Source organism: Myotis myotis, unplaced genomic scaffold (genome assembly GCF_014108235.1).
Source record: "Myotis myotis isolate mMyoMyo1 unplaced genomic scaffold, mMyoMyo1.p scaffold_m19_p_10, whole genome shotgun sequence".
Classification (NCBI taxonomy): Eukaryota; Metazoa; Chordata; class Mammalia; order Chiroptera; family Vespertilionidae; genus Myotis; species Myotis myotis.
In genome coordinates, this window is record NW_023416314.1 from 40,294,238 (window position 1) to 40,320,705 (window position 26,468).

Here is a 26,468-nt window from a genome sequence, read left to right on the forward strand (position 1 = left end):
ATGCAGACTAACCACTGATGATCCCCCCAGACCTGTGTTTTATTACCCTTAATATTGGGAAGTCCTACTTTGAGTCCAACTCCAGCTGTAGGTAAAGTCCATGTTCTCAGTGACCACTTGGGATTTTTCCTCTTTTGGACCTGGCTGTACCTAACTTTGTACATGGCTGGTTGAGGGGGCTAGGATAATCCTAGAGCCCCTCTCCTAATCCCCAATCCTTTGCTCTGTTGCCCTCTGCCTCTGCCTCTCCAGATCTTATATATACCAGAAGCGATGGGTGAGACTGGATGTCGATTACCTGCGATACTTTGATAGTAACAAGGTAAGGCCCGTGTTGATCCTGATGCGACCTCCTGTTCCAGCCTGACCCGACAGGGGACCCAGGCAGAGTCCCTCCCCAGATGAGTCCTCCCCAGAGCTCTAGTCTGACTCCTTAAACCATGTTCTTCTGGCCCATCAGCCAGCTGTGGGCTGTGGTCAGGGTCAAGGTAGGGGTTGTCCCTGACCACCTGTGGGAAACGGGGCTATAGCCTTCATTTCAACTGAGGTTGAGGGAGTTAGGGGGTGCTGGGCCTCGGGACCCTCCACAGTACAGCTCCTCTCTCTTCCCAGGACGCCTACTCTAAGCGCTTTATCTCTGTGGCCTGCATCTCCCGCGTGGCTGCCATTGGGGACCAGAAGTTTGAAGTGATCACGAACAACCGGACCTTTGCCTTCCGGGCAGAGAGTGATGGTGGGGAGTGGGACCGGCAGAAGACTAGCAGTTTGGCTTGATAAGGGCAGGGAGGACCAGGGCACATCTGCTTCTCCCACATAAAACCCAGAGAGGAGTCAACCCTCTGTGAGATGGGGGACGAATGGGGGTACCCTCCGAGGCTCTGTGCGTGAGATACCCACCGAGTCCTCAGCATCAGATTCCATTTACAGGGGGAAATGGGCTCAGATAGGCAAAGCGGGCTTGCCCAGTTTAAGCCGTCACAGCTGGGATCGGAGCCTGAGGTTGGCTCCACGGGATTGGTCCAAGTCAGAGAACTCAGTATAATCAGAGCTAGGTGGCCAGTCTGGGCAGGCTTTCTTGTTCTTCGAGGGCCCCCTGCCAAGCTGAGCTCTGGCTTACTTCTTCCCGTTTGCCCACAGCGGAGCGGAAGGAGTGGATGCAGGCCCTGCAGCAGGCAGTGGCCGAGCAGCGTGCCCGGGCCCGGCTATCCAGTGCTTCTCTGTTGGGTGTTCAAGGCTCAGAGCTGCCTGACCGTGCTGGCAGCCTGGAGCTGCGTGGCATCAAGAATAAACTGTATGTGGCTGTGGTTGGGGACAAAGTGCAGCTTTACAAGAATCTGGAGGTACGAAGGGGTGGGCCAGGCTGCTAAATCTCTCCCCTGCTCCATGCCCGCTCTGGTCCTTTAGCCCCACCCCATGCCCACCTGGTCCCTCAGCCTCTCCCTTGTCTACCTGGTCCGTTAGCCTTGTCCCAAGTCCACCTGGTCCTTCAGCCTCTTTCTTACCCATCTGGCCATTTAGTTCTGTTTTTTTCCCCTCCTTTTTCTCTTTCTTGTCCAAGCCAGCCCTGTCTTCCTTTTTGCCTTTAGTTCTGATTCCATCCCCTGCCTGGTCTCTGAGTATTACCCTCCCATCCTATTGCTCTATGGCCTCCAAGCCTGAGTACCTTTACCCAGGCCCAGATCCCTGATCCCCCCACTTATCTCCTTTCTAGCCACTTTCTAATTCCTAAGGTACCACCTCCCCCTCCTCTCTACCCCTTCCTGGGCCTTGAGCTCCACCCTCCAGGCCTTGCCCTCATTCTTTCTCACTTGCCTGCCAGGAGTACCACCTGGGCATCGGCATCACCTTCATCGACATGAGCGTGGGCAATGTGAAGGAAGTGGACCGGCGTAGCTTCGATCTCACTACCCCGTACCGCATCTTCAGGTGAGCCTCCATTGCTCACCCGCGTCCTCACTCCCTCTCACTGTTTTCATCTTGTGAGAAGCTGCCCCTTCTTGTGGGGTGGATTTCTCTTCCCTTCCCTGCCCTGCCCACCCCTGCTGGACCTTGACCTTCACTTGCTAACCTGCTCTGACCTCTCCCTTTTAAGAAATCTCACTCTTGCCCTACCCACCTCTGGCTATCATTGTCCCCCTTCCCTGCCAACTGCTCTCAGAGTTGCCCATACTGACTTTCTGCACCACCCACTCACCCTGCTGTCCCTCTAGTCTGCCCTGCTCCCTCGAGAGTGTTCATCTGACATCGGTACGTGCTTGAGATAAAAGGCTGCTCTTCCCTCCTGTCTCCTGGGACCTGTCCTGGGGACTACTTCCTGAACCTCTAAGACTCTACCATCTTGATTTCTGGGACCTCAGCTGTCTCTCTGTGGTCTGTGTCTGTCCTCTGTCCCCTCCCTGATCGGGCCTAAACTGGCAGTCAGGCATCCCTCTCACAATCCTGGACCTCTGGCTCTTACTCGCTCACCTGCCTGCCTGGTCGCCCTAACTGCCTCCCACTGCTGGCCAGGTCACCCCCAACTGCCCCTTCCCTGCCGGACTGGTCACTCCTAACTGCCCACCCCGCTGGCCTAGTCGCCCCTCACTGCCACCCCTGCTAGCCTGGTCACCCCTCATGGCTCCCGCGCCCTCCCCCCCCCCCCCGGCCTGGTCGCCCCACGCAGCCTGCTCTGGTTGCCCCACGTAGCCTGCTTGTTCAGTCGTTTGGTCATCCCTCCCTAACTCCCCTGCCAGCCTGGTCGTAAGCAACCATCTTGTGAGGGTGTGAGGGTTAATTTGCATATTACCTCTTTATTATATAGGATTTCTTGCCTTTGAGGTAATTTTTGATGACATCCTTGGCCTGAGATTCTTACCATCATCCTTAATTACCACACAACTGCAACCACCCACTTTCCGGAGTTTTCCGTCTCTGTCGGTGTTACAGAGCCTGCCCATTCACCGAGTTCCTTGTCATCAGCCTTAATTCAGTTGATTTGGTGTTCAGCACCAAGGGTGTCCACCAACCTGGCATATGTAGGCTCATGCAGTTGGATGCAAGCACATGAAGACGGGCTTAGCACCTGGCTAAGGCCTTGGCGGCTTCGCAGATTCCACTGCTAGGCCTTCGTGGATGAGGGTGGCTGGTCTTCAGCGCCTCTCATAAAGCAGCATTAGCAATCCATTACATCTGCAGCAGCAACACCTTCTTGGGCCGTGGCGGTGGATTACGGGTGGAGCCAAATCGTGAATGTACACACTCGACTTCAGGGCGAAAGGGAAAGAAAGAGCCAGAGGGGAAGACATCTCCCCCTCCCCGCCACTGAAACCCTCCACTGCTTCTCCATTGTCCTCTGGGTTTGTGCCAGTCCCTATCTGTCTCCCAGCCTCCTCTCTGCCAGTCTGCCCATCCTGCCCACAGGTCCTAGAATCTCCCATGTGCCATCCTGCCCCTTTGCACATGGTGTTCCCTCTGTCTAGAGGGAACACCCTTCCACCGGTTTACCTGGCTACGCCCTTGTCATCTTTCAAGTCTTAGCCAGGTGTCATTTCTTCCCAGCAGCCTTCTCTACTCCCTGGGTGGGACAGAGCCCCTTGGGACTCCACCAGCCCTCACACATCTCAGGTTCACTGTCCTTGCCTTTGTCACACCCACCTTCCTCACTGACCCAGGATGACTCCCTCTTCTGACTATGAGCTCTCAACACCTTGCTCCTCCAACTTCATGCTGTGCCCTTTTATGCTGCCCCCAAATCCTTCTGAGCCCTTTCCACCAGCCTCCCTCCTCCCATTCCTTTGTCTCCAGCTTCTCAGCCGAAACAGAACTAGAGAAGGAGCAGTGGCTGGAGGCCATGCAGGGAGCCATTGCCGAGGCCCTGTCTACCTCAGAGGTGGCCGAGCGCATCTGGGCCGTGGCCCCCAACAGATTCTGTGCTGACTGCGGGGCTGCCCAGCCTGACTGGGCCTCCATCAACCTCTGTGTCGTCATCTGCAAGCGCTGTGCAGGTGTGTCTGGGGTGGAGCACTGGGCCAAGGCATGACAGGGCTGATATGTCTGGTGGTAGGAGGTCTGTCTGGCTGGAGGGACGAGTGAAGATAGCAGTCAGATTGTTTAAGGTGCACCTGTGTGCCAAGCCTCTGCCACTGGGATTGCAAGGCAGGCATTTAACTTCTCACATCATGGGTGGGGCACTGAGGCATCGACAGGGAAAATAACTCGTTGGGGGTCCTCGGGCAAGTAAGTGCATTTGAGCCCAGGCCTCTTGGGGTCCAGCACCCCTGCCCCCTCAGAAGAGTGGAAGGAGGCCATGTAGGAGCAGCTGGCAGGGGCCAGGTGGAGGGAGGAGCTGATGCTTCATCCAGAGGGGGATGGCAGGCAGCGGAGGGGAGGACTTGGTCAGATTTGTGCAACAGACTCTGGCAGGTTGGAAGCTGAGTTAGAGGGAGTGACACTGGAGACTAGTAAGGAGGCAGCTGCTGGAGCTGAGAGAGGAGGAGGAGGCCTGGTCTGGGGAAGCGATGGAGAGCATTCCAGAGATGGTTAGGATCTATGGTGTAAAATTTCCAGCGGCAGATGAGATGAGGAGGATGGGAAAGAAAGAGGTTGGAACTCAAAATTCATTCATCTACTCAGTCAGCATTTATTGAGGGTCTGTGATGTGCCAGGCACTGTGTCAGGTGCTGGGGACTTGGCCCCCGTAGGAGGTGACCATGCCCAGGTGGGGATCCGGGGGAGGAACAGTTTGGGAAAGTTTCCAAGCTCAGTGAAAAGCCCTGAAGCCTGTGGAACATCTAGGGCAGACGTCCAGGAGGCCTTGAGCTATGAGATCTGGGTGCAGAAAAGGAACGACTGGGTTGGAGACCAGCTTAGGAAAGCATCAGCTCATGGAGGTTGAGGGTGCCTGGGGTGCAGAAGCAGGTCTGAGCCAGGCAGTTCCAGGCACTCCTAGTGCCCCCAGCCCCCTCTCTTCTACACGGGTCCTTTGTGGGTCCTGTAGGGAGCAAGGTTGTATCCCCGACTCCCCCTCCCCTTTCACCCCACAGAGATTTATGAAGTGCTCACTATGTGCCCCTTTGTCCTGGGCTCTGAGGTTAGACCCTAAAGCAGACAATCAAGGTTCCTGCTCTCAGGCAGCTTACGTTCTAGAGGGGAGAGACCGAAAATACATACACAAACGAACAGAAGTGCTAGGCAGAAAATATGTGGTAAGCCCTCTCCCCATGTCAACTGAGATTTAAATGTCAGGAACAGGCCCTGGGGAGTTGGGGGAAGAGAATCCAGGCAAAAAGAACAGTGAGTGCAATGCCCTGAGGCAGGAAGGGGCTGGAAGATTAGAAGAGGGAAGAAAATGTGGCTGAGTGGGATAGAGGGAAACATGAGATGAAGTTGGAGGAGAAGCAGGTAAGGAATTTAGAACTAATTCTGGGAACCATTGGAGGGGTTTGCAGGGAGTCAAGACTGGCCAGAGGAAGCCAGCTGGGGGGCTTCTGCAGGAGCCCAGGTGATGACTGCTGGACTCAGTCCTGTGGTGCAGGGAGCAGTGGTCTGTAGCTGGATTCTGGAGCGGTGTGGGGTGGAGCTGCAGGCCTAGCCCCTGGGTCCTGCCTGTGGCCTCTCCCAGTCTGCCCCTGTATGAGCACTGGGGGTTGGAATGGGGAAGGAGGTGAGTGCTTTATGCAGGAAACAGCCCAGAGGACCCAAGTCTGGCCCTCTGTCTACAGGGGAGCACCGTGGCATGGGTGCTGGCGTCTCCAAGGTACGGAGCCTGAAGATGGACAGGAAGGTGTGGACAGAAACACTCATCGAGGTGGGAGGCCCCTGCTTTTCACCTGTATTGGGGATCTAGCTGCTGCCTGGGTCTCCCAATTCCATCTCCTCCATCTCCCAGACCCCAGCACTCTAGAGCTAGAAGAGACCTTTGGGATCATCTAGTGGGTGTGGATTTTGGAAAAGCTGATTTTTGGCAGGCAGCAAACTGAGCTAAGAATGTTTTTACAGTTTTAAAGGGTTGTTAAAAAAAAAAAAGACTATACAACCGACACTTTGTGTCCTGCAAAACCTAAACTATTTACTTCATTTCACCTCTCCTCACACGTGCCAGTGGATATGAGGTTGATGCTTAGGGGCACACACTCGCATGTACATTTGTGCCTGTGTACTTGGGGTTCCCAGGTACTGATGGTGGTAGTTACAGGGGAGAACCTGCAACAGAAGGCTGGACTGACAGCCCAGCTCAGCTGCAGGCTCCAGAGCAATTTGGGTGTCACGTCCCTTGTGAGTTAGGGTTAGAGCCTGCAGCTCATAGATGCAGAGATAGAAGCCCAGGGAGAGAAAACGACTTGCCTAAAGTCACAGAGTGAGTCAGCAGCAGCAGGGACTGTTTCTGCATTCTAGCACCCCACACAAGACCTGACAAAGAGGCAAGGGGAGGTGGGCAGGAAATGGCAGTGGAACAGAGAATCAGCAGAGCGAAAGAATGAAAAACTAGTATCCTGAATGCTAGACCCCTGCAATCCTCCAGAATCTGCCCTTGCCCCTCTTCCCCTGGAGGAGGCCAGGTGGTGATTGTAGGGCTCTGTCCCAGGAACGGGTGTGTCTGGATTCTGGAGCTATGTGGGGTGGAGCTGCAGACCCAGCCCCTGGGGAACGTCTAAGGATATTGGACAGGATATGGTCCCAGAATCCCTGTTCACCCCATTGGCTGTCAGCTTAGCCAGCCCTCCCCCAGCTGTGATAGCCTCAGGAATGCAGAGTTCCAGATGTGGGACTGGGTGGGGAAGTAGCAAGGCCCCCAACCAGAAGCCAGGCCTGGGATGTTTACCTTCAGACTGTCTGCCTCTTGTCCTTTCACTGAGCTGAGGAGTTGGGCTCAGGCCCAGGGTTGGTGAGGGAGCACCCCAGGCCACCAACAAGCAGCCTGCCCCTCAGCTTCCCTGTTGGGAGAGTGGGTGGGTGGCCTGGCTCTCCCAGCCATAAGCCTGACAACCTCAAAACCAAGATTTTGCAGGTTACGGGGCCCCTGGTCATAGGCTGTCTCTAACCTCTTGTCCACACCTGTAGCTCTTCTTACAGCTGGGCAATGGCGCCGGGAACTGCTTCTGGGCAGCCAGTGTGCCTCCCAGTGAGGCCCTGCAGCCCCACAGCAGCTCCAGTGCCCGGCGGTGCCACCTGGAGGCCAAATACCTCGAGGGCAAGTACCGCCGTTACCATCCACTCTTTGGCAACCAGGAGGAGCTGGACAAGGTCAGGTCACTGGGCTTCTGGGGCCCCTTAAGAGCAACCCCTTTTCCCTATACTGTCAGGGCCCCTTGAGACCACCCCCTTTCTTCTTGTCCACACATTTCTCACCATCATAGCCCATCTTTTCCACCAGCTCTCAGTGATGAGCTGGCCTATGGAGAAACTAAGGCCCAGAGGGCAGATGGGCTGTACCTAAGCTACAGGGAGAGTTGAGGCAAAGAAAGGAGGAGCCAGGCCTGACCCTTGGACTAAGACCACATCCCAGCATCTGTCTGCCTCCCTCCCCTGCCGATTCCTCTGTCTCCCGCACCCTGTCCTGCTCCTTCTGTATCCTGCCAAAAGGAGTGAACTTGATGGGGATGCTATTTCCTGTCAGGCTCATGAAAAACAGCTGGTCGCTCTGACCACCCCCATCCACACCCCACTCAAGATGAGGCCCCCGTATGGGCCCCAGGCCCTGACAGGCTAGGAGCCAAGCCCTGGGTCCTGCTGGCTCTGCCTGAGTGGGAGGTAGTCTGCTGCAAGGCAGGGGGATGCCACTTGTGACCTCTTGTGGGCCTGCAGCCCCTCCCCCAAGAAGCCCCACCCCAGAGGCTCAGTCCAGCTAGAAGCCCAGTGGGAGCCAGGCCTTTACCTCCCAGGCACCCAGGCGTCCAGCCCCCAGTCCAGCCCAGTCTGACTTGCCAGCTAGGAGGGGCGGCAACTCCCATTGGTCCGGAGGGATGGGCAGGCGGTGAGGAATTCAAATGTGGGAGGAATTAGCTACAAAGCAACCCCCTCTGCCCTTCCACAAGGCAGAGGGAGCTTGAGCTCCTCCTGAGAGCAGGCCTGGCAGCTGACAGGGTCCTGGGGCTGCAGCAGGGGTGAGCCCTGGGTGCTGGGATCCTGGTCTCTGCTGGGAAGCCCCTGTCCACCCTCTCTCCCTGGGCTTTTCTCTTCCTCCTCCTCTCTTCTGTTTTTCTTCCTCCGTCTTCTCTCTTCCAACTTGCGGATGGGTCCCCCAAGACCTGGGTGCCTCCTTCCTCATCCTTCCTATCTCTTCCCCCCATACTCTCTTTCCCCACTGGCCCCACACTCCTGCTGGGACTGACCCTTTCCTCCCTCCTCGCCCCTCCCAGGCCCTGTGTGCCGCAGTCACTACCACAGACCTGGCCGAGACCCAGGCGCTCCTGGGCTGTGGAGCTGGGGTCAATTGCTTCTCGGGGGACCCAGAGGCTCCCACACCCCTAGCTCTTGCTGAGCAGGCGGGGCAGACACTGCAGATGGAATTCCTTCGGAACAACCGGACCACAGGTGAGCAACTGGTGGGGCAGTCCTTGAGGGATGGAGCCTCCCTGCTGCTGGGATCTGGGCCTTTGGAAGGGATGCCAGTGGGGTCTGGGGGCTGTGTGTCTCCTTGTGAGGTTTGATTACATACCACTCCAGCTGTAATTGCAGCTCCTTGAGGGTCCTGATATAACAGTGTGTGTGGTTTTGGGGTGTGTTTGGGTTTGCATGTCAGTGTCTGTGCGTCTGGCTTCTTTATACATGTGTCCCTTTGTGTCTCTGTCTCTGCGTCTTTGTGTCTTTGTGGGTCTCTCCCTGATCTGTAGTGTGAGCCTTCAGCACTGCATCTGTGTGCCCGCATCTGTGCGTCTCTGAGTTGCTGTGGATCTGTTTCTGTGCACCTGGGGGTGTTGAGGGCTTTGGGGTTTGTGCAGACTATGTCTGTTTTGCTATGTCGGTTTTGCTGTTTGGGGCGGGGGGGGGGGCGGGGGGTATTGCATTTCTCCATGTGCAGGTGACCTACAATAGCAGCCCTGTCCACTGCTCTGGGTCTCTGTCACAGACAGGTTGGGTTCCATTTGGCTTCTGCTCTTGGGGTGGATGAGGAGGAGACAGTGGGATTGAGGGCTGCTGGTCATGGCCCAGCGCTGGCCTCTGGGGCCACATCCTAGGACTGAGGGTGGGGCTCCTCGGCCAAGGCTCCGGGCTCAGGGCCACGGGTGGGTGGGGCGCGCTGGGCTGGAGAGAGCCCAGGTGTCCAGGGAGACACAGGAGACCACCCAGCTGGCTCGGGCTTTGGGACTGAAGCAGCCAGGCTGCTTCCTTAGGCTTTGCATCATCAGGGATAAACCTCCCTTTGGGAATTGTTATCGAGTTTGCCCAAGGCCCCCCTCATTCTAGTGTGCTGGCCCTTTGCCTCAACAGGCAACAGGGAGGGTGGGGTGGGACGGGCTGGGGAGTCAGGGAGACTTCCTGGTACTGGAGCTGGGCCTTGGGAGCAGGGTGGAATTTGCACATGAGGGGGAGAATTGGAGAACGGCTGGGGCAAAACCCTGGATGTGGCAGTGAGATCCTGAGTGCTAGTCAGGGATCCGGGTCTGGTGACTTAAAGGCGAGCTTGGATGCCCAACCCAGGTGTGGGTGATGGGCTGCCCCTTGGATGGCAAGTATGACCAGCCTTTCTACACCCCCACCCCCTTCCCCAAAGAGGTACCTCGGCTGGATTTGATGAAGCCCCTGGAAAAGCACTACTCTGTTGTCCTGCCAACTGTGAGCCACAGTGGCTTCCTCTACAAGACCGCTTCTGCTGCCAAGCTGCTGCAGGACCGCCGTGCCCGGGAAGGTGGGTGCCTGGGAAGGTGCCATTCTGGTATGGCAGCAAGGCCAGAAAAGCCAGTGCTGGACAGGTTGGTGGGCCCATGAGGGTGCCATGTGCACCCTGGCAGAGTCAACCTGGAGGGCTTCCCAGATGTGGTCTCTGGTACACAGTAGGTGCTTAATAAATGGCACGATCAGGATGTAAGTAGGGCACAGCTCTGTAGAGCCCAGCACTGCCTGTTTCCTTTGGACTAAAGAAGCCTTTATTGAATACCTACTGGTATGGGCCCTGTGCTGGGCATCTGGCATTTGGAGTCGGTGGATATTAGGAAGTTTGAGGACTAAGCTTAAAGCACCGTCCCTCTCTTATCTCAGTCTTCCATTTGCTCACCAACTCTGAGTATATACACGGTCCTTACACTCCCTACAAGCACCTCCATGGCATGCTCCATTACCTCCCTGACCTCGCTCCTCTCCTCACTCTACTCCAGCCTTACTGGCCTTGCTGGTTCTCAGACATGCACACTCACGCCCACCAGGGCCTTTGCACTCACTAGCCCTCTGCCCAAAATGCTTTTCTCCAAGTATCTGCATGGTCAGTCCCTCACTTCGTTCGGGTCTCTGTTTAAATGTCACTCCTTAGAGACTTCATCCTGAACCATTTTATCCAAAATAGCCCTCCCTATTTACCCTGCTTTCAACCTACTTTCCTACCATTTATCTGACATTAATCTGTTTATAGGTCTGTATATTGATTCTCTGTGCCCCACTGAAACATCAGCTCCTCTTGGTCACCACTGTAGCCCCGAGCCTAGAACAGTGCCTTGTACCCAGTGGGCACTTACTTGGCAAATGTCTGCAGGCTGAAGGGTGACTGAGACAAGGCTGGTCCTCTTAGAGGGAGCTCAGCCTTGGGGGGCAGGTTCTGGGACACATCACCCTCAGAGGGCATGCCATGCTCTTGTAGGTAGGATGAGAGACAGAGTCCACGGTGGGAACACCGTCAAGACTGTTGCTCACCGCGTCCCTCAGCATCCCCTATTGAGGCCCTCCACCTCCCAGAGAGATTTGTTTGGAGTCTGTGCTGCACATCACTTCACTCTCCCTGAGGCACTGTCCAGTCTACCTCTCTCTGCCTGAGGGTGTCATTTATGTAGCTGCCTGAGTCATCCTTTTTTGTCCTGGGTTCCAGGAAGCCCTGAGCCAGTGTGAAGTTCAATGCTTCATGAGTCTGAATGACCTTGACATTCTGTTCTTTCTCCTGCCTTTCCTGGCCCAGATTCCTATTCCTGTTCCTTTATGGAATCTTGTCAGAGTCCTTGGAGCAATTATAAGGGGAGGCAGAGTATAGAGTAATGGGTGCTGCTGGCAAAGGAAGGTGGGTGCAGGAGAGGGAGGGGCACATGGAAGGCTTCTTATGGCGTTTGAACTGGCTTTGAAGGATGATGGGTGCAGGGAGGGAACAAGATGAGAAAAGAAGGGAGGTGGGTTATGTGCCCAGAAAGGGGGCTGGAGAGGTGGGAACAGGCAGACCCAGCAGGGCCTTGAATACCAGGCCGAGGGCCACAGACTTTGTTCTGAGGACAAGGGGGTGGGATGGGTAATGGAAGAGTTTTGAGCTGAGGAAGGACAGAATCTAGTTTTGCTAGAGCACTTTTTTTTTTAATTAATCTTCACCCAAGGATATTTTTTCCATTGATTTTTAGACAGTGGAAGAAGGAGGTTGGGGAGAGAGAAAGGGAGTCAATGCTGTGAGAGACACATCAATTGGTTGCCTCCCACATGCGCCTCAACTAGGGCTGGGGATTGAACCTGCAACCCAGGTACATGCCCTTGACTAGGAATTGAACCCAAGACCCTTCGGTGTGCAGGGCAGCACTCTAACCACTGAGCACACTAGCCAAGTCTAGATCACTTTTGACTCTTGGAAGAAGCGAGGCTGGAAGAGCAGTGACGAGGCCACTGCAGTGGTCCCGGGGGGAGGCTGGGCTGGGCTGGGCTGGGTCACAGGGCTGCAGAGAGGAGGGTGGGATTGGGGGAAGCTTGTGAGTTAGAATGAAGAGGACATGGACCAGGTAGGTGTGGGAGCCCAGGGAGGATGCAGAGGTGGTTTTTAGGTGAGGGTGGGTGGCTCTCTCATGGTTCCCCTGACCAATTTCTCCCCAGAGTTCAGCCGACGCTGGTGTGTCCTTAGTGACGGGGTCCTGAGCTACTATGAGAATGAGCGGGCAGTGACCCCCAACGGGGAGATTCGGGCCAGCGAGATTGTGTGCCTGGCAGTGCCCCCTCCTGACACCCACGGGTGAGCACCCCTGGGCAGAATCACAGGCTATTATTCCTATAAGATCTAACCCCCCCACCATTACCCCCTTGGGAAGAAGCCCAGGGAGGGGCAGGACCTCCTCAGAGTCACACAGCCCCCTGAGGCCCCACCTTTGGGCGTTCCCACCAACTCTTAGGGGACCAGGTGAAGGGCACTCACAAGGGCAGTCATGGGGTGGGGCAGAGAGTAGCAGTGATGGGGGGCTGGGCTGGGGGGTGGGGGCTGAATCCTGGCCTGTGTATCTACAGCTTTGAGCACACCTTTGAGGTGTACACGGAGGGAGAGCGACTATATCTGTTTGGACTGGAGAGTGCGGACCTGGCTCGTGAGTGGGTCAAGTGCATTGCTAAGGTGGGCCTGGGTAGCAGGAGGTGGGAGGGAGTCCTACAGGGCATATCGTGGGACCTCCTGGTGGATCCCATATATGCCAGCTCCTCCAGGATGGAGGGCAGCTGACACAGGGAAGGCTCTCAGGCCCAGGGCCTAGCATAATCTGCAGCACTCCGGGGGTGGTCAAGAAACCTGTCTCAACTATGTGCGCCTTGTACTCCATAGGTGCTCAATATATGTGTAATAATGAATGGAGGCAGAGCCGTCTTAGGATGGACAGTGCTGACTCCCGTGGTCTCCTTGTCCTGGAGGAAGGAGGCAGGGAGCCTGCAGAGGAGATCTCTGCCCTGGGGACTCCAGCAGGCTCCTCTGGGGTCCCCGTGCTATGAGGGCTGGTGACTTTTATCATTCCCTTGGTCATTGCTCAGTCGTCTGTGGGGCTCCTGATGGTCATTCCTCAGAACCCTGGGGACCCAGATGAATGTCTTGGTCCTGGCTCTGCAGGTGCTCCATGCTGATGGGGAAGACAGATGGGGTCTGGATAGCAATGACAGTATAATCAGTGCCACAGCAGAGGGTAGGGAAGCTTTGGCGCCCTGGGGCACAGAGAAGGACATCCTTCTCTCGTGTCGGGATGTTTTCCAGAGGAGGGCACATCTGAGTGGGTCTGATATGGGGCATAATACACCTGAGTCCATCCACTCTGCTGGGTTCTGCCCTGGGGAAGACAGAGGAGGCAGCTGGGTGGGCAGTGGGCATGCACCCACAGGCCAGGGTGTCTGGGCAGGTAGTGCTGATGGCCGAAGCAGTTTCTGGTCTTCCCCAACAGGCGTTCGTGCCTCCCCTGGCTGAGGATCTGCTGGCCCGGGATTTTGAGCGGCTTGGGCGCCTACCCTACAAAGCTGGCCTGAGCCTGCAGCGGGCCCAGGAGGGCTGGTTCTCTCTCACCGGCTCCGAGCTCCATGCCATCTTCCCAGAGGGGCCTTGCGAGGAGCCATTGCAACTGCGGAAACTGCAGGAGCTTTGTGCGTGGATCCAGCCCTGGGGCCCCAACCTGCAGGGCACCGGATCCTGGGCTCCCAGGCTCCCAGCCCCTCCCTGGAAGTCTGAATGCTACCCTGTGACCCCATATGCTGGCGGGTGGGTCCTGGGGGGGTGTGTGTTCAGAGAGCCTCAGAAGGGAGCAAGTTGGGGACCATGAACAAGGCCCAGGCCTCACTTCTACTGGCTCCTCCACAGCCGTCCAAGGGGACAGCGAGAACCAGGTGTTGGTGCTGGTGGAGAGAAGGAGGTGAGCCCTGGCCTCCCTGAGGGGCTCTGAGAAGCCTGGGAGGGCGGGGCAGGGTTAGACCCCAAGTGACTGACTGTCCCTGTGAAATATACAGGACACTGTATATCCAGGGAGAACGGCGACTGGACTTTGCGGGCTGGCTGGGGTCCATCCAGAAAGCAGCGGCCAGCTCAGGGGATACGCTGTCGGAGCAGCAGCTGGGAGACTCGGACATTCCTGTGATAGTGTACCGCTGCGTGGACTACATCACGCAGTGTGGTGAGCCCTGTCCCAGAGGCCAAGCCGCCCCTTCCCAGAGTCCCCGTGAAAGTAGCTGGGAGGCCCCACCCCATGACCAATGCCTTAGGCCCTCAGTTTTGTCCACTCCCAGCTCAGCCCCACCCCTCTCCAGGCCTGACCTCCGAGGGAATCTACCGCAAGAGTGGACAGACTTCGAAGACACAGCAGCTGCTGGAGAGCCTGCGGCAGGATGCTCGCTCTGTGCGCCTCAAGGAGGGCGAGCAACATGTGGACAACGTCTCCTCGGCACTCAAACGCTTCCTGCGAGACCTGCCTGATGGGCTCTTCACTCGAGCCCAGCGCCTGTTCTGGCTGGAGGCTTCAGGTGGGCTCTACATCCGTGCCTATTGAGATCCAGGCCAGTGCTGCTGACTTGTCCATTCCTGTCTCAGGATTCCAGCCCCTCCCCAGTATGCACTTGGGCTAAACGTGCCCCAGCAGGCAGCCTCCAGTCCCTCTCCCTCCTGTTTCTCATTCCTATTGTCACTCTATACTTTGCTGGCAACTCCTGAGTGCCTGGTAGGATTTGCCCTGGAGGGGGCAGGGAGTACTGTTTCCTGGGGTAAGAGGCAGAGCAGCCAGAGGGTTGGGATGGGGGGGTGGTTACGGTTGGAGGGGGCAGGGAGGGTCCTGACCTCATCTATCTTCCCCAACCCAGAGATTGAGGATGAGGAGGAGAAGATCTCCAGGTACCGAGGGCTCCTGGCACGTCTGCCACCCGTCAACCGGGCCACAGTGAAGGCCCTTATCAGCCATCTGTACTGGTGAGGAGCACTATTATTGCAAGGCTCGGGGGGAATGAGGTAGAGAAGATTCTTCTATCCCAGCCCTGTTGACTGCCCTCCCCTGGGAACCAGGTAGGCCTGGGAACTGAGTGTTGACTTATGAGGTTCCCTAATCTTGGACACTTTGTCTCCCAACTTCCTGCAGTTGGGAGAATAGAGACCTTGGCCAGGTCTCCAGCTTCCCAGCCCTACTCTTCCCAAGGACCCAAGACATGGCCAAAAAGATTGTCCCCACTTCCCTTTAATTAGCTCTGCTCCGACCAGGATCTTTCCTGGGCTCTCTCCAGTCATAGTCCTGTCAGGAATTGGGAAGGTGAGGTGGGCCGGACTCCTCATTCAAAGCCTCCGTCCTTCCCTGTGCAGCGTCCAGTGCTTCTCCGACACGAACCAGATGAACACACACAACCTGGCCATCGTGTTTGGGCCCACACTCTTCCAGACGGATGGGCAGGACTACAAGGCTGGCCACGTGGTGGAAGACCTCATCAACCACTATGTGGTGGTGTTCAGTGTGCGTCCCTAGCCTGTGGGGGTGGAGGGCAGGGCTGAGCCTCCCGTGCAGCAGTGACCATCTGTCTCTGCCCCTGCCCTCTTCCCAGGTGGACGAGGAGGAGCTGAGGAAGCAGCGGGAAGAGATCACCGCCATTGTAAAGATGCGTGTGGCTGGCACTGCCAGTGGGACACAGGTGACGGACAGGACCTGGGGTGGGGGGCCCAGGCCATCCACCTGCACCCACACCCCAGGCATCCAGCCCTTTCTCCTTACAGCACGCCGGTGACTTCATCTGCACTGTGTACCTGGAGGAGAAGAAGGCAGAAGCTGAGCAGCATATCAAGGTGGGGGCCCGGGACCTAGAAGCCAAGTGACCAGAAGAGTCAGGCTGGGCCAGGCACAGGCTCAGATGGCTGGGGGAGCAGGGCTTCTATCCCAAAGGGAGCCCCGGTTTTGGACCTGCATCTGGGTGGTGCTTGGCCTGTCTCTTCCCTACCTCCCCACCCAGCTCATCAGGATGACTCAGAGACACCCCCCCCACCCCACCCCCCCGAATCTCCGGCCTCCAGAGGGCCCTGAGAGGGGAGGGCTGAATCGTACAGCCAGGTTGTGGTGGGGCAGGGGATAGGGTAGGCTGATCTCCTCTCGGTCTCTACAGATCCCAGCATCCATGACAGCTGAGGAGCTGACCCTGGAGATCCTGGATCGCAGGAATGTGAGCATCAGGGAGAAGGACTATTGGACCTGCTTTGAGGTCAATGAGAGGGAGGAGACAGGTGGGTGACCACCAGGATATGGTGCCAGCGTGTCCTTGTCCGGGCTGCAGCCCCAGTGTGTCTTCCCTTACCCTGAAGTGTGGGGACAGTGGTGGTGAAGGGGGTTTGGGATGACAGATTGTTGTCACCTATGATCTCAGTAATGGTGGTAACGGTGCTGGTGGGACTTGAGGTCATGGTTATAGTGCTGCTGATGGGAGGGACAGTAAAGGGGTATATGGTGTTAGCTAAGACGATGTTTTCTCAGGTCTCAATGAGAATAGTGTTGCTTGCAATGGTAATGGAGCTGAATTTGATCATGGGATTGATCATGTGACCTTGTTGGTGGTGAAGGGGACAGTGGGTGGTGATGACTGTGGGGTGGGTGGGGTGGTGGTGTAGGTAAGGATAGTTGTTTGGTATTATGAAGAGGCTATGGTAGTGAAGGGGGGGGTGATAAAGGCATTTTAGGGTGAAGGGTGATCTTGATGGCTGTGGATGGTGAGGGTATCTCTGTTCATTTTTACTGTTATTTGTGGAGTTTTAGGTCGACATACAGTCTCTACCTCCTACGGGTTAGTCTGGTATGGAACAGAGATATTAATCCTGTGAGCATATCAGTAAATGTACAACTACAGCTGTGTCGCTGCTGTTCAGGAAAGGGCCACCACACCACCAGAACTTATAACAGGGTCTCTGGCTTTGGGGTCCCTGAACTAGGATGTGAAGAAAAGGGGTTACTTGGTGAAGAGGGGGAACAGCATGGGCAAAGGCCCTGTGATGGCCAGAGACAGCGCCCTTTCAGTGAGCTTGAGATAAGGGCCGTGAGGGGTGGTGGCACTGGTGGGCTGTGATACAGGTGGAGAGGTGGCCACTCGGGGCCTGACGACAGTGCGAGGCCAGCGAAGGGTAGTGACTGGGAGTTTGAAAAGCTGTCTCCTTGCTGCTGGGTGGAGAGAGCTGGGGGAGATGGGAGTGAGAGCTCATGCAGGGGACCAGTTCGAAGGCCACAGTAGGAGTCTGAGGAGAAGATGGTAACATGGCCAGGAGACAGCAATGGAGCTGGACAAAAGCAGGGAGACTTGTCTGTGGAGGGAGGCTGAGAAGGAGGAGGGGTGGTTTTGGCTGGGCTGCCTGGCGGGTGAGGCTGTTTCCTCACGAGGACAATAGGAAAGCTCACCGCTTGGGTTTGGACACGTTGGGTCGAGCAGCTGTGGTGCCAGCAGGATGTGTCATGCCTGAAGCTCGGGTGTGGGAGGAGGTCATGGTGATTGTGGTGGTGCTAGGCGGCGGTGAGGGGGAACAGCATGGGCAAAGGTGATGTGTGTCCATGTGCCAGCCCTCAGTGCTGTCACGCCACGTGACTCTGGTGACAGTGGGTGTGCCCTCTCCCCAGAGCGCCCCCTGCACTTTTCGGAGAAGGTGCTGCCAATCCTGCACGGGCTGGGCATAGACAGCTACCTGGTGGTGAAGAAGTACCAGTCCATGGAGGCCATGTTGCTGTACCTGGGTAGGTGGTGTACCTGGATGGGTGTAGCTGGGTGGGTGGTATCTACAGGGCCGGGCAGGACCTGGCAATGTGATGTGTGGTGTTGCTCAGGCAGCAGGCACCAGACGGGCAGGCCTCTTCAGAGGCTGGGGTAGGATGGAGCACTTTCCTTCATCTTGGGACCCTACCCTGGGTGTCTGGACCCATGGGTAGGAGGTTTGTGTAGTCCATGCCCACTCCAGTCCTTCCCCAGCCAGCCATGTGGGTGACACCAAGCATGGCATGATGAAGTTCCGCGAGGACCGCAGCCTCCTGGGCCTGGGCCTGCCCTCAGGTGGCTTCCACGATCGCTACTTCATCCTCAACAGCAGCTGCCTGCGGCTCTACAAGGAGATCCGGGTGAGTGGCCCTGCTGGGCCCTGCCTTGTGAAGGGCCCTGCACCAGAGTGTGCACAGACACCCATGCACAGGTGTTCCCTTGGGTTTACCAGTGGGAGCGTCTCTATTGAGGCGTCTTGGGCCAATATAGCAGTGGCCCTGGGGAGGCTACTCTGCTCTGTTCTATAGCCCCACTAGGCCCTGGAACCTGGATGCCATTATATCAGACCTGTGCCTGTGCCTTGTTATGATATACACAGGCACATGCTATATGGTGAGAGCCCAACTTGTGGCCTAGGCATGTCTTGTTGCTGCACAGGTCATGTCCCCTGTGGGCCCACCCTGTCCACATGCTGGGTGTCTTCCCAGACCACACCCTATCCTGACAACCTTTCCCCCAACGTCTTTTGCACATACATGCTACACCCCACCACGCACCACAACACACACCGTCCTGGCTCTGGACCTGGGCCTCCTTCTTCTGTAACCCTGATCCTCTATCAAACAGAGCCAGAGGCCGTGGAGCGGGGCCCCTGAGACCGTGAGTAGCTGTGGGCCAACTGCCAGCTGCCTTACAACACCTGGGGGCCGAGTGAGCCTGGGGGGAGCATGAGGACAAGCCAGAGTTCCTGGCCGTCTCTAGGCATGGTTCCCTGCCCCCTCGCCTGTCAGCACTGGCCCCACCCTGGGCTTGTGGCCTAGGTTCCTGCCCTTCATCCCCAAACCTCTCCCAGAGTCCTCTTCCTAAAGTAGGAATCCCCCATTAATGTGATGCTCTAGAATTTTCCAGATGACTCAGTGTAGAGGCGGAGGAGCCAATAACAGAGGCCCCTAGATTTGAATTAGAGTACTGGTCCTCATCTCCTGTCACCTCTGGAGCCACCCTCTTTTTAACCCTAGAGAGGGTTCCGGGGCTGTCAGAAGGGCCTTGCTACTGTCCTGATCCTAAAACACGAGGGAGGGGCTACAGAGGCTTGTGACCTATGGTAGGAGTTTCCACCTCCTGGCCCAGTTGCCAGCCCTTGTTTGCACACCCCTGGGAGAGGAGAGCTCATCTAGTCCTCCCACAGGGCTGCTCTAGACCTAAAGGGGTACTTCTGCCTGGGTACTTTCCCAGATTCAGCGAGAATATGTCTTGTGACACCTCTCTGGGTCCCAGTTGTGCCTTGGGGGCCACAGAACATAGATGCCCTGCAGAGACAGGCAGCAGAAATGTGTTCCCAGCCGAGGGGACTAACCTGAGCTCCCACACCACCCCCACCAGTGTCTCCAGCCCTTCCTGCCACTTCATCTCTTGAGAACATCCGGAAAGGCCTAGCTGCCATAGAGGAAGCAGAGTAGATGGAGCAGGACCCTCACCTCCCTTTCTTTGCATATTATATCTCTATTAATGCAGCCTGGGCTCCTGCCAAGCCTTGTGGGGAATGCCTCCTCTTCTTTACCTCCTTCTATGATCGCATCCTTAACTTCTGGGCCTGTCCACTTCTTCAGTCAGTCCCCCTTGGTTCCGGGATGTTATTTCCCTGGCCTCTTGCCTCTAAGGACAGTAGCCCCTTGGAGCAGACCAAGCCCATCAGTATGGACAGTGTGGCTGAGGCACCTGGAAAAGCAATGGCTGATCCCTTGGCATCGAGGGGAGAAGACAGGGGAGCTAGGAAGAGGGAACAGATGCAACGTTTGTCAAACCCTTCACATTCTGGGACATGTGATCTCATGCTGCCCTGGGAGGAAGGGTCCTGTCCCCATTCCACAGGTGGGAGACAGGTTTTGAGTGACTTGCCTCAGGCCATCTCTAGGTGGTAGATAGGTAGATTCATGCCCAGATTTGTTAGCATCAAAGCTTGAGCTTCTTATTCCTTGAAGCATAGGAGTCAAGGACTCTGCAGCCAGGGGCTGACGAGTGCACGGGTGAGTGGTGCTCTCCCCAGTGGTTGCCAGCGCCTCGGCCTGACAGAAGCCCCAGGGAGGTGTGTTTTGGCTACCGAGGTGCTGGTAATTTTGGTGTTTGCTCATTTATGGAGCAACAGGACAGAATATTTGGGACAATCCCTGGGATTTGATATGTGAACCCTTTCCTTGTCCTAGGAAACCTTTGTTAAAGACCCCAAGGCACCTGAGAAAGGCACATTCTAGAAAGATCTTGGTTCCAGAGATGTCTATGAGCATCAAGGGATGAAATTCCTTCTCTGCTAGTGACCTCAGACCTCAGAGATGCTGGAAACATGAGCTGGTTGATTAGAAATGAACTCCTTGGGAACCAATGATTACATTGACTGCGACTCCCCTTGCCTGCCCCCAGCCCTCCTCAACCCTCCTGTGTCAGCCATGCACATGCCACCCATGCACCATGCACACCGGAGCTCGAGGCAGCCGAGGCCTGAGGCGGTTTTTCAGATTCTCATGGAGCCACAGCCTGGGCTGAATTCCTCAATTCCTATAATTCTCTCCACGCCCTGACTGGAATCATCATGCCTGTCATACCCACAGCCCTGTCCCTTTCCCTCTTTGCTTCCACTTCACTTCCTCTCATGCCCACAGCCTGACTTCTGAGCCTGCTTTCCATTCCCTCAACCTGATGCCTTCCGTACCTGCAGCCCAGTTTCTCCACATCCTTTCCTCTGTGAGGCCCAGCGCCCACGGCGCAGCTACGGCTGCAGCCCAGTTTCTCCACATCCTTTCCTCTGTGAGGCCCAGTGCCCACGGCGCAGCTACGGCTGCAGCCCAGTTTCTCCACATCCTTTCCTCTGTGAGGCCCAGCGCCCACGGCGCAGCTACGGCTGCAGCCCAGCTTCTTTTACAGCCTGTCCCAGTCTCCAGTCCTGCCACCTGCTTTCTTTCAACCTGCAGTCTGATGTTTCCAGCTCTCTCCGCTCGTGCATGTAGGTTTCCTCCTCGTACCCTTCCCACACCTTGTTTCTCCCATATCCGCAGTCCAATTTCCCTTCCCCTGCCCGGCTTCCTCCGTGCCTGCAGCTCGGATCGTCTTGTGCCCGGCCCAGTTTGTCCCAGGCTGTCTTGGGCCGGTGCTGTGTGTAGGAGACATGGGGCTTCTCCATCAAGGCCTCGGTCATCAGGGCGAGAGGGTGAAAGCTGGGTAAAGGGTCCTAGTGAGCTGCTCTTAAGCCACGACTTACGACAGCACTGAAGCCTCCACTAATCCCTAGGCAACCCATCCTTTAGTGACCTCACAAGGAACCCGCCAATTTCTGAAATTTTCTCTCTCCCTGGCCATTCCTTAGTTCCCTCTTTTCTTGCAGAGGAGCCATGCCTGGGGGTGCCTAGAAGCAATGGTGGGAAACATAGTGGGGTTGGCTCAATCTCTGACCCCCAGTTTTGGTTGTAAGTGAGTCCATCCCCCCTGCCATTCACCCTGGTGCCACTGCTGACTCCAGGGGTGCCTGGTGGGGACAGAGCTTCAAGTAAGTGGCTCCCAGAGCAGGAGAAAGACTCATTAGCTTGACCTCCAACCAACCTCTTCCTTGGGGGGGTTATTGCTCCCATCCCCCTGCCTCCGAGCCAGCCTGCTCCTTCCACGTCCAGACCCATATGCAGAGGTGGGGGCCAGAGGTGAGCCTGTCGATGTCCTGGTGCCCCTCCCCAGTACATCGGTCTCTCGCTTCCTGACATAGACCATTGGGAAGTTCTTCCTTTGGTCTACTGAACAGGTGTTCTGCTTCAGCTTGAGTCATCAGCAGCGATAGCTGCTGGCCCCACGGCCTTCTGTTCACACTGTCAACCCTGGAGCCTCCATGGGGCAGCTAGGGGTGAGGGATAAATAACCTGAGACAAACAGGGGCAACTAAGCAGCCGGAGCTCCCAGAGCACACACGCTTGTTCAGTTTGGTGCTGGAGGGCGGTGTGCAGACATCTCTCTCTGGGACTGGGACTCACTGCTCTGGATCCCACTGGAACGGCTGCCTAGGGGACTGAGGGTTGACTGTCTGATGCCGCTGCAGGGAGAGAGGCCTGGGGGGCTTCATTGTGCTGATTGTGAACAGGGAGGGGCTGGGTGAGGGAGGAGGGAGGTACCTAGTGGGGAGAAGTCCCCCAATGTCCACCCCGACTGACTGAAGTACCCTCTGCCTCTGCCCTCCCCCATCCCCAGAGTCACAGACCTGAGAAGGAGTGGCCCGTGAAGAGCCTCAGAGTCTACTTGGGAGTGAAGAAGAAACTCCGGCCACCCACCTGGTGAGCTGGACCTGGGGAGATGGGTCTGTAGCTGGGGCCTGTGGGGGCTCAGAACAGATGTGGGGGAGGTACATCTGGGGGCTTTGAACTTGACAGGTGGCTTCGGTGGTTCTGAAGGTGTCCAGCAGCATCAGCATCACCTGGAAACACATTAGTAACTCCACTTCTGGGGTCCCACCCAGACCTGCTGGCGGGTGGATCCCGGGGTTGGGGCCAGCAGTCTGTGCTGTAACCAGTGTTCAGGGAACTCTGATCCTTGCTCATATTTGAGAACTACTGGCCTGGATTGAAACCCTTTTACTGACTATCTGTGGGACCTTTCTGTGCCTCACTTTGTACATCTGTAGAATGGGGAAAATAATACGACAGTTGGTTCAAAGGGTGGCTGTATGTTTTCAACAATTGAAAAGTGATGCGTAGCCATAAGTATTGTTATTAATTTAAGAAGCCACCAGGCTTGGTGTTCTGACTTTCTTGACTCTTCTGCTGGCTGTGCCTGGCTTTATCTGAGGGACTAGGGCAGGTCTAGGGCGGGGTAGGGCTGAGGATGGGGGAGCCAAGCGCCTGGGAGGCGGTGAGGAAGGTAGGGGCTGTGAGAGGAGAGGCAGTAGCTAGGATATGCTACCCTTGCAAGAAGGCCCTGAACTCTGCTCCCAGCTCTGGCCCATGCTTCTGGGCTCTATGCTGGGAGCCTGGGCTGTGAGGCCGCTGCGGGCTGTGAACTGACCCCACTCACCCCTCTGCAGCTGGGGCTTCACTGTGGTGCACGAGACAGAGAAACACGAGAAGCAGCAGTGGTGAGCGAGGGCCCTGTCTTGAGACCCCAGGCCGAGGAGAGATGGTAGCCTGTCCCCCTTGAGTGGGTCCCCCTCACTGTCCAGATCTGTGCCCTACCCTGAGACCCTGGGCTGGGGAGATGGGCAGGGTGTTCCCTGCTTAGCCCAGCCCTTGGCAGCATCCAGACCTGTGCCCCGCCCTACAGGTACCTCTGCTGTGAGACACAGATGGAGCTCCGGGAGTGGTTCGCCACCTTTCTCTTTGTGCAGGTACCAGGTGCAGAGGGTAGGACTGGGTGTTGGGGGAAGGGGGTCCCGAGGAGGAATTCAGTGTGGTGAATGGGATGTTTGCTTCTTCACTATTCAGTTTACCAATTGTTCAAGGAAATTTCGAGTTGTTTTTAATTCATGTTGTTTGTTCCTTTACTCATTAAACCCTTCCCAGTGCCTGCTCTGGTCCGTCCTGGAGCCAGGCATGCTAGAGACAAAGGGTGCAGACCCCTGTCCTTGGGTGGGTGTGTGGGGAAGGCAGCAGGGAGAGGGGGTCACGGGAGCTGAGTCTTTGTGGATGAGGGAACATTCAAGCAAAGGTAGGGGGTTGGGGGTGGCTTCTAGGCAAAGGGAACAGTTTACGCAAAGAGAGCTACAGACTGTCCAGCGAGGTGTAGAGGGAGAAGCTAGGAGTGCCAGACGCTGGCACTAGAAAGGGAATCGAGCAAAGCCTCAAAGACCCTTGAAGGCCACAGAAGCTGAAGTTGACCTAGTCGGCAGTTTTAAGGGAGAGTGTTAAGCAAGAAAGAGTGGTGTGGGTTTGAGTTTCAGAGGGCTTATTCTGGATGTGGCATACAGGGGAGGATGGACTACAGGGCGGCCTGGAGGTGAGGTGACCAGGGAGGTGGCTGCTGCAGCGGGCCAGGTGGGAGCAGGCTGGGGACTTGGAGCAGGGCCAGAGGGGTTGGGCCAGAGGTTTTAGCTGAGAGCTCAGAATTGTTTAGGAAGAAGACAGACAAAACTGTACCAGGACCTGGGCTGAGTTCTTTTAGTAGTCAAGGTCTAAAGGGAAACGGTAGACGCTGTAGTTTTCTTGGTTCCTGGTGAGAGGAGGCAAACTGTTTTATTGGTGCTGCGTTCCCAGAGCAGCTTGTTTGTGGACCGGGAGATGAGAGTTGTTGGGTAACATAATTGGCTGGGCTTTGCCAGGAATACAGTCATGTTCTCCTAACAGCTGCTTCTCATATCGGCTGGGATCAAAGCTGAGGGTGTCACCTCAGATCACAGCTGGAGTCATTTCTGGGAAGGGTGGGCGGATCTGACGCTGAGTGTCTGGGCCAAAGCTGAGCCCGGGTCTCAGCATCCCCCTCCTCCCCTGCTCCCCAGCACGACGGCCTGGTGTGGCCCTCAGAGCCCTCACGCGTGTCCCGGGTGGTCCCCGAGGTCCGGATGGGCAGCGTATCGCTGATCCCCCTGCGTGGCAATGAGAACGAAATGCGCCGGAGCGTGGCTGCCTTTGCCGCGGACCCCCTTTCTGTGAGTGGCTCTCCATCCCTGTGGGCAGGGCTGGGGTCTTGGCTGGATGCTGCCTTCCACCTGACTTACCTCTTTTGCTTCTCCTTTCTGAGTGCCCTGGGGCTCTGTTCCTCTGTCCTCAGGAGGAGTCCTGACAGGCCCCTTCGGTTCACTTGGTTCGTGGGAGCCCTCTCTCCACCTCGGCCCCTGTGAGCCTTCACAAGGTGCTTATGAAATCTGGGCTTCTGTGTCTTTCCGCAGCTCCTGAGAAACATGTGAGTGCAGGAGCCAGTCCCTGGCTCTGGGATTCTTGCTGCCTGGAAGCCTTCCTGTTCAGACACCCTCATGCCCTGCGTGCCTGCCGTGAGCCAGCAGAGGGCGCATGAGGAAGCTGCACCCCCACATTCCACATCCAGACTGCAGCATGGGGATCCCTGCCTGGGGTGGGGACAGCAGGGCCTATCTGAAGAGGAACCCCGCACCTGCTCTGTCCAGGTGCTCAGCCCTCCTGGCCTGGTCTGCTCTCCCCCAGGGTCACCCACCCTGAGTTTGAGAGGTTGGAGAGATAGGCATCAATCAGGAACTCTGGAGGGACACCATCCTTCCAGAGGCTCGAGGCTTTGGGGCCCCCGCTGGAAGGGAGCCTGCCGCCTTGCACCAACAACAGAAAGCTGATACTCTAAGGAACACTCAACTGGGGGGAGGCGGGGGGAGCTCTTGGGTAAGTTTCTATAGGGCCGAGAGGTGGACTTGGGGGTCTTCAGCCCCTCTTCTGGTCTGGGCTGCCTGGGAGGGCCCAGGTTGCCTGGTGCCTCTTCCCCACTTTGGGGACCTTTTGATACTATAAATATATATATCTGTGTATTTTATTCTGTGTGGTGCTGAGGCCTGTGATTCGTTGGGGGATTTCTGGTGTTCCGGTGTAGGAGGAGACAGGGGCCCAGGAGCCCAGAGGTGAGTGCTGGAGCCCTGAGGCCCGGGCCTGGGCTCTGCTCTCTCGGCCCTGCAGCCACTCTCCCCTGCCCCAGGCAGAGCCACAGCCTGGCTCCATGCCATCCCCACTGTACTTCTGTGCAGCCAGGGTGGGCAGCGCTGGTGCCGATCCTGGCCAGGACAGACCCCCATCCAGACTGGCCCCTATTCCTGAGCAGGAGCCTGTGTGTGGCGTGTGTGTGACTCAGGGAAGTCTCCCACCAGCTCCTCTGAGACAAGGTCACAGGGTCACAGGAGTTTTATTAAATTAGGAAGACGGGCCTCAGGGTACTCTTGGCCCCTGTGCATAGCCCTCCAGAGGTAGGCCTTGTCTTGCACAGGGAAGCTGCCCTCACTAGGCACTGCTGGGTCATTTCCTCCAAGAAGACAAGGCCCTGGCAAGTGCAGGAGATAATGAGCTGTTCAGAGATGGATTTGGGACTCCCTGGGAAGATGCCAGACACCACATTCCCGCCTCTGCCTAGTCTCATTACCGGCCTCTCTCCAGAGGCCCAGCGGGCAGACAGGCTGACCTCTCAGCCTCAGTCTCAAACACTGGGGCTAGGCAGAGAGGTGGAAGATGGGTCACATGACCTCTGACTCATGTGATTTAGCTCCATGGGGAGGCCTGGGTTTGGGTAGGAATCTTGGGAACCTGGACTCCAGGTTCCTTGTTCCTTGCAAATGGGAGGTGGATGCCAGGAGACTGGAATGGTTCCAAGGCTGGGGCTGGACTCTTATCTTGCCCCCAGTGAGCTTCTCCAGGCCAGGCTGACCATTCCACTTACAGCCAGGACAGACCCTTGTCCAGGTGTTAAGGGGCTGGAATCTTCCCTGGATCTGACCTTGGACTGAGGCTCAGAGAGAGGATGGATGAGACTGGAGTCTGCCCTTTCCTAAGTTGCCAATGTCCCTGCCCTGGCCAAGGGGCCTGGCTGCAGTGACTGCATGGGGCCACCAGGGAGCAGCCACAGCTCAACATTGGGTCTCAGAACAGGCTTGGTAGATAGGTCTCTAGTGTGACCATCCTGGCCCAGGCCTTGCTCTTTTGGAGTGTGGGGTGGGACCTGTCTCTAACTTTGACTCCCAGACTGGTGATATT

General features: G+C 56.6%; 1 protein-coding gene and 1 pseudogene across 7 annotated transcripts in view; one reads left to right on the forward strand and one right to left on the reverse strand.

Moving 5' to 3' along the window:
• The window catches only part of ARAP1 (ArfGAP with RhoGAP domain, ankyrin repeat and PH domain 1), a 70,115-nt gene extending 44,852 nt beyond the window's left edge, over positions 1-25,263 (forward strand). For 4 of the 7 annotated variants that reach the window (XM_036325079.1, XM_036325080.1, XM_036325083.1 and 1 more), the window contains 28 exons: positions 253-322; positions 613-733; positions 1,138-1,340; positions 1,820-1,926; positions 3,784-3,983; positions 5,700-5,785; positions 7,039-7,221; positions 8,337-8,511; positions 9,692-9,826; positions 11,968-12,103; positions 12,373-12,475; positions 13,284-13,479; positions 13,694-13,745; positions 13,840-14,003; positions 14,137-14,349; positions 14,683-14,788; positions 15,173-15,320; positions 15,409-15,495; positions 15,578-15,646; positions 15,961-16,078; positions 17,454-17,567; positions 17,800-17,945; positions 18,433-18,465; positions 22,030-22,112; positions 22,859-22,909; positions 23,095-23,158; positions 24,266-24,415; positions 24,656-25,263. In XM_036325079.1, coding sequence (XP_036180972.1) covers positions 253-322; positions 613-733; positions 1,138-1,340; positions 1,820-1,926; positions 3,784-3,983; positions 5,700-5,785; positions 7,039-7,221; positions 8,337-8,511; positions 9,692-9,826; positions 11,968-12,103; positions 12,373-12,475; positions 13,284-13,479; positions 13,694-13,745; positions 13,840-14,003; positions 14,137-14,349; positions 14,683-14,788; positions 15,173-15,320; positions 15,409-15,495; positions 15,578-15,646; positions 15,961-16,078; positions 17,454-17,567; positions 17,800-17,945; positions 18,433-18,465; positions 22,030-22,112; positions 22,859-22,909; positions 23,095-23,158; positions 24,266-24,415; positions 24,656-24,673 — 3,331 coding nt within the window. In that variant the 3' untranslated portion in view covers positions 24,674-25,263. Of the gene's footprint in view, positions 1-252; positions 323-612; positions 734-1,137; positions 1,341-1,819; positions 1,927-3,783; positions 3,984-5,699; positions 5,786-7,038; positions 7,222-8,336; positions 8,512-9,691; positions 9,827-11,967; positions 12,104-12,372; positions 12,476-13,283; positions 13,480-13,693; positions 13,746-13,839; positions 14,004-14,136; positions 14,350-14,682; positions 14,789-15,172; positions 15,321-15,408; positions 15,496-15,577; positions 15,647-15,960; positions 16,079-17,433; positions 17,568-17,799; positions 17,946-18,432; positions 18,466-22,029; positions 22,113-22,858; positions 22,910-23,094; positions 23,159-24,265; positions 24,416-24,655 lie in introns of those variants that run through there. The other 3 variants (XM_036325081.1, XR_004970389.1, XM_036325082.1) reach the window with 3 other exon arrangements.
• LOC118664082 lies at positions 2,207-3,205 on the reverse strand (annotated as a pseudogene).
• Positions 25,264-26,468: the final 1,205 nt, after the last annotated feature.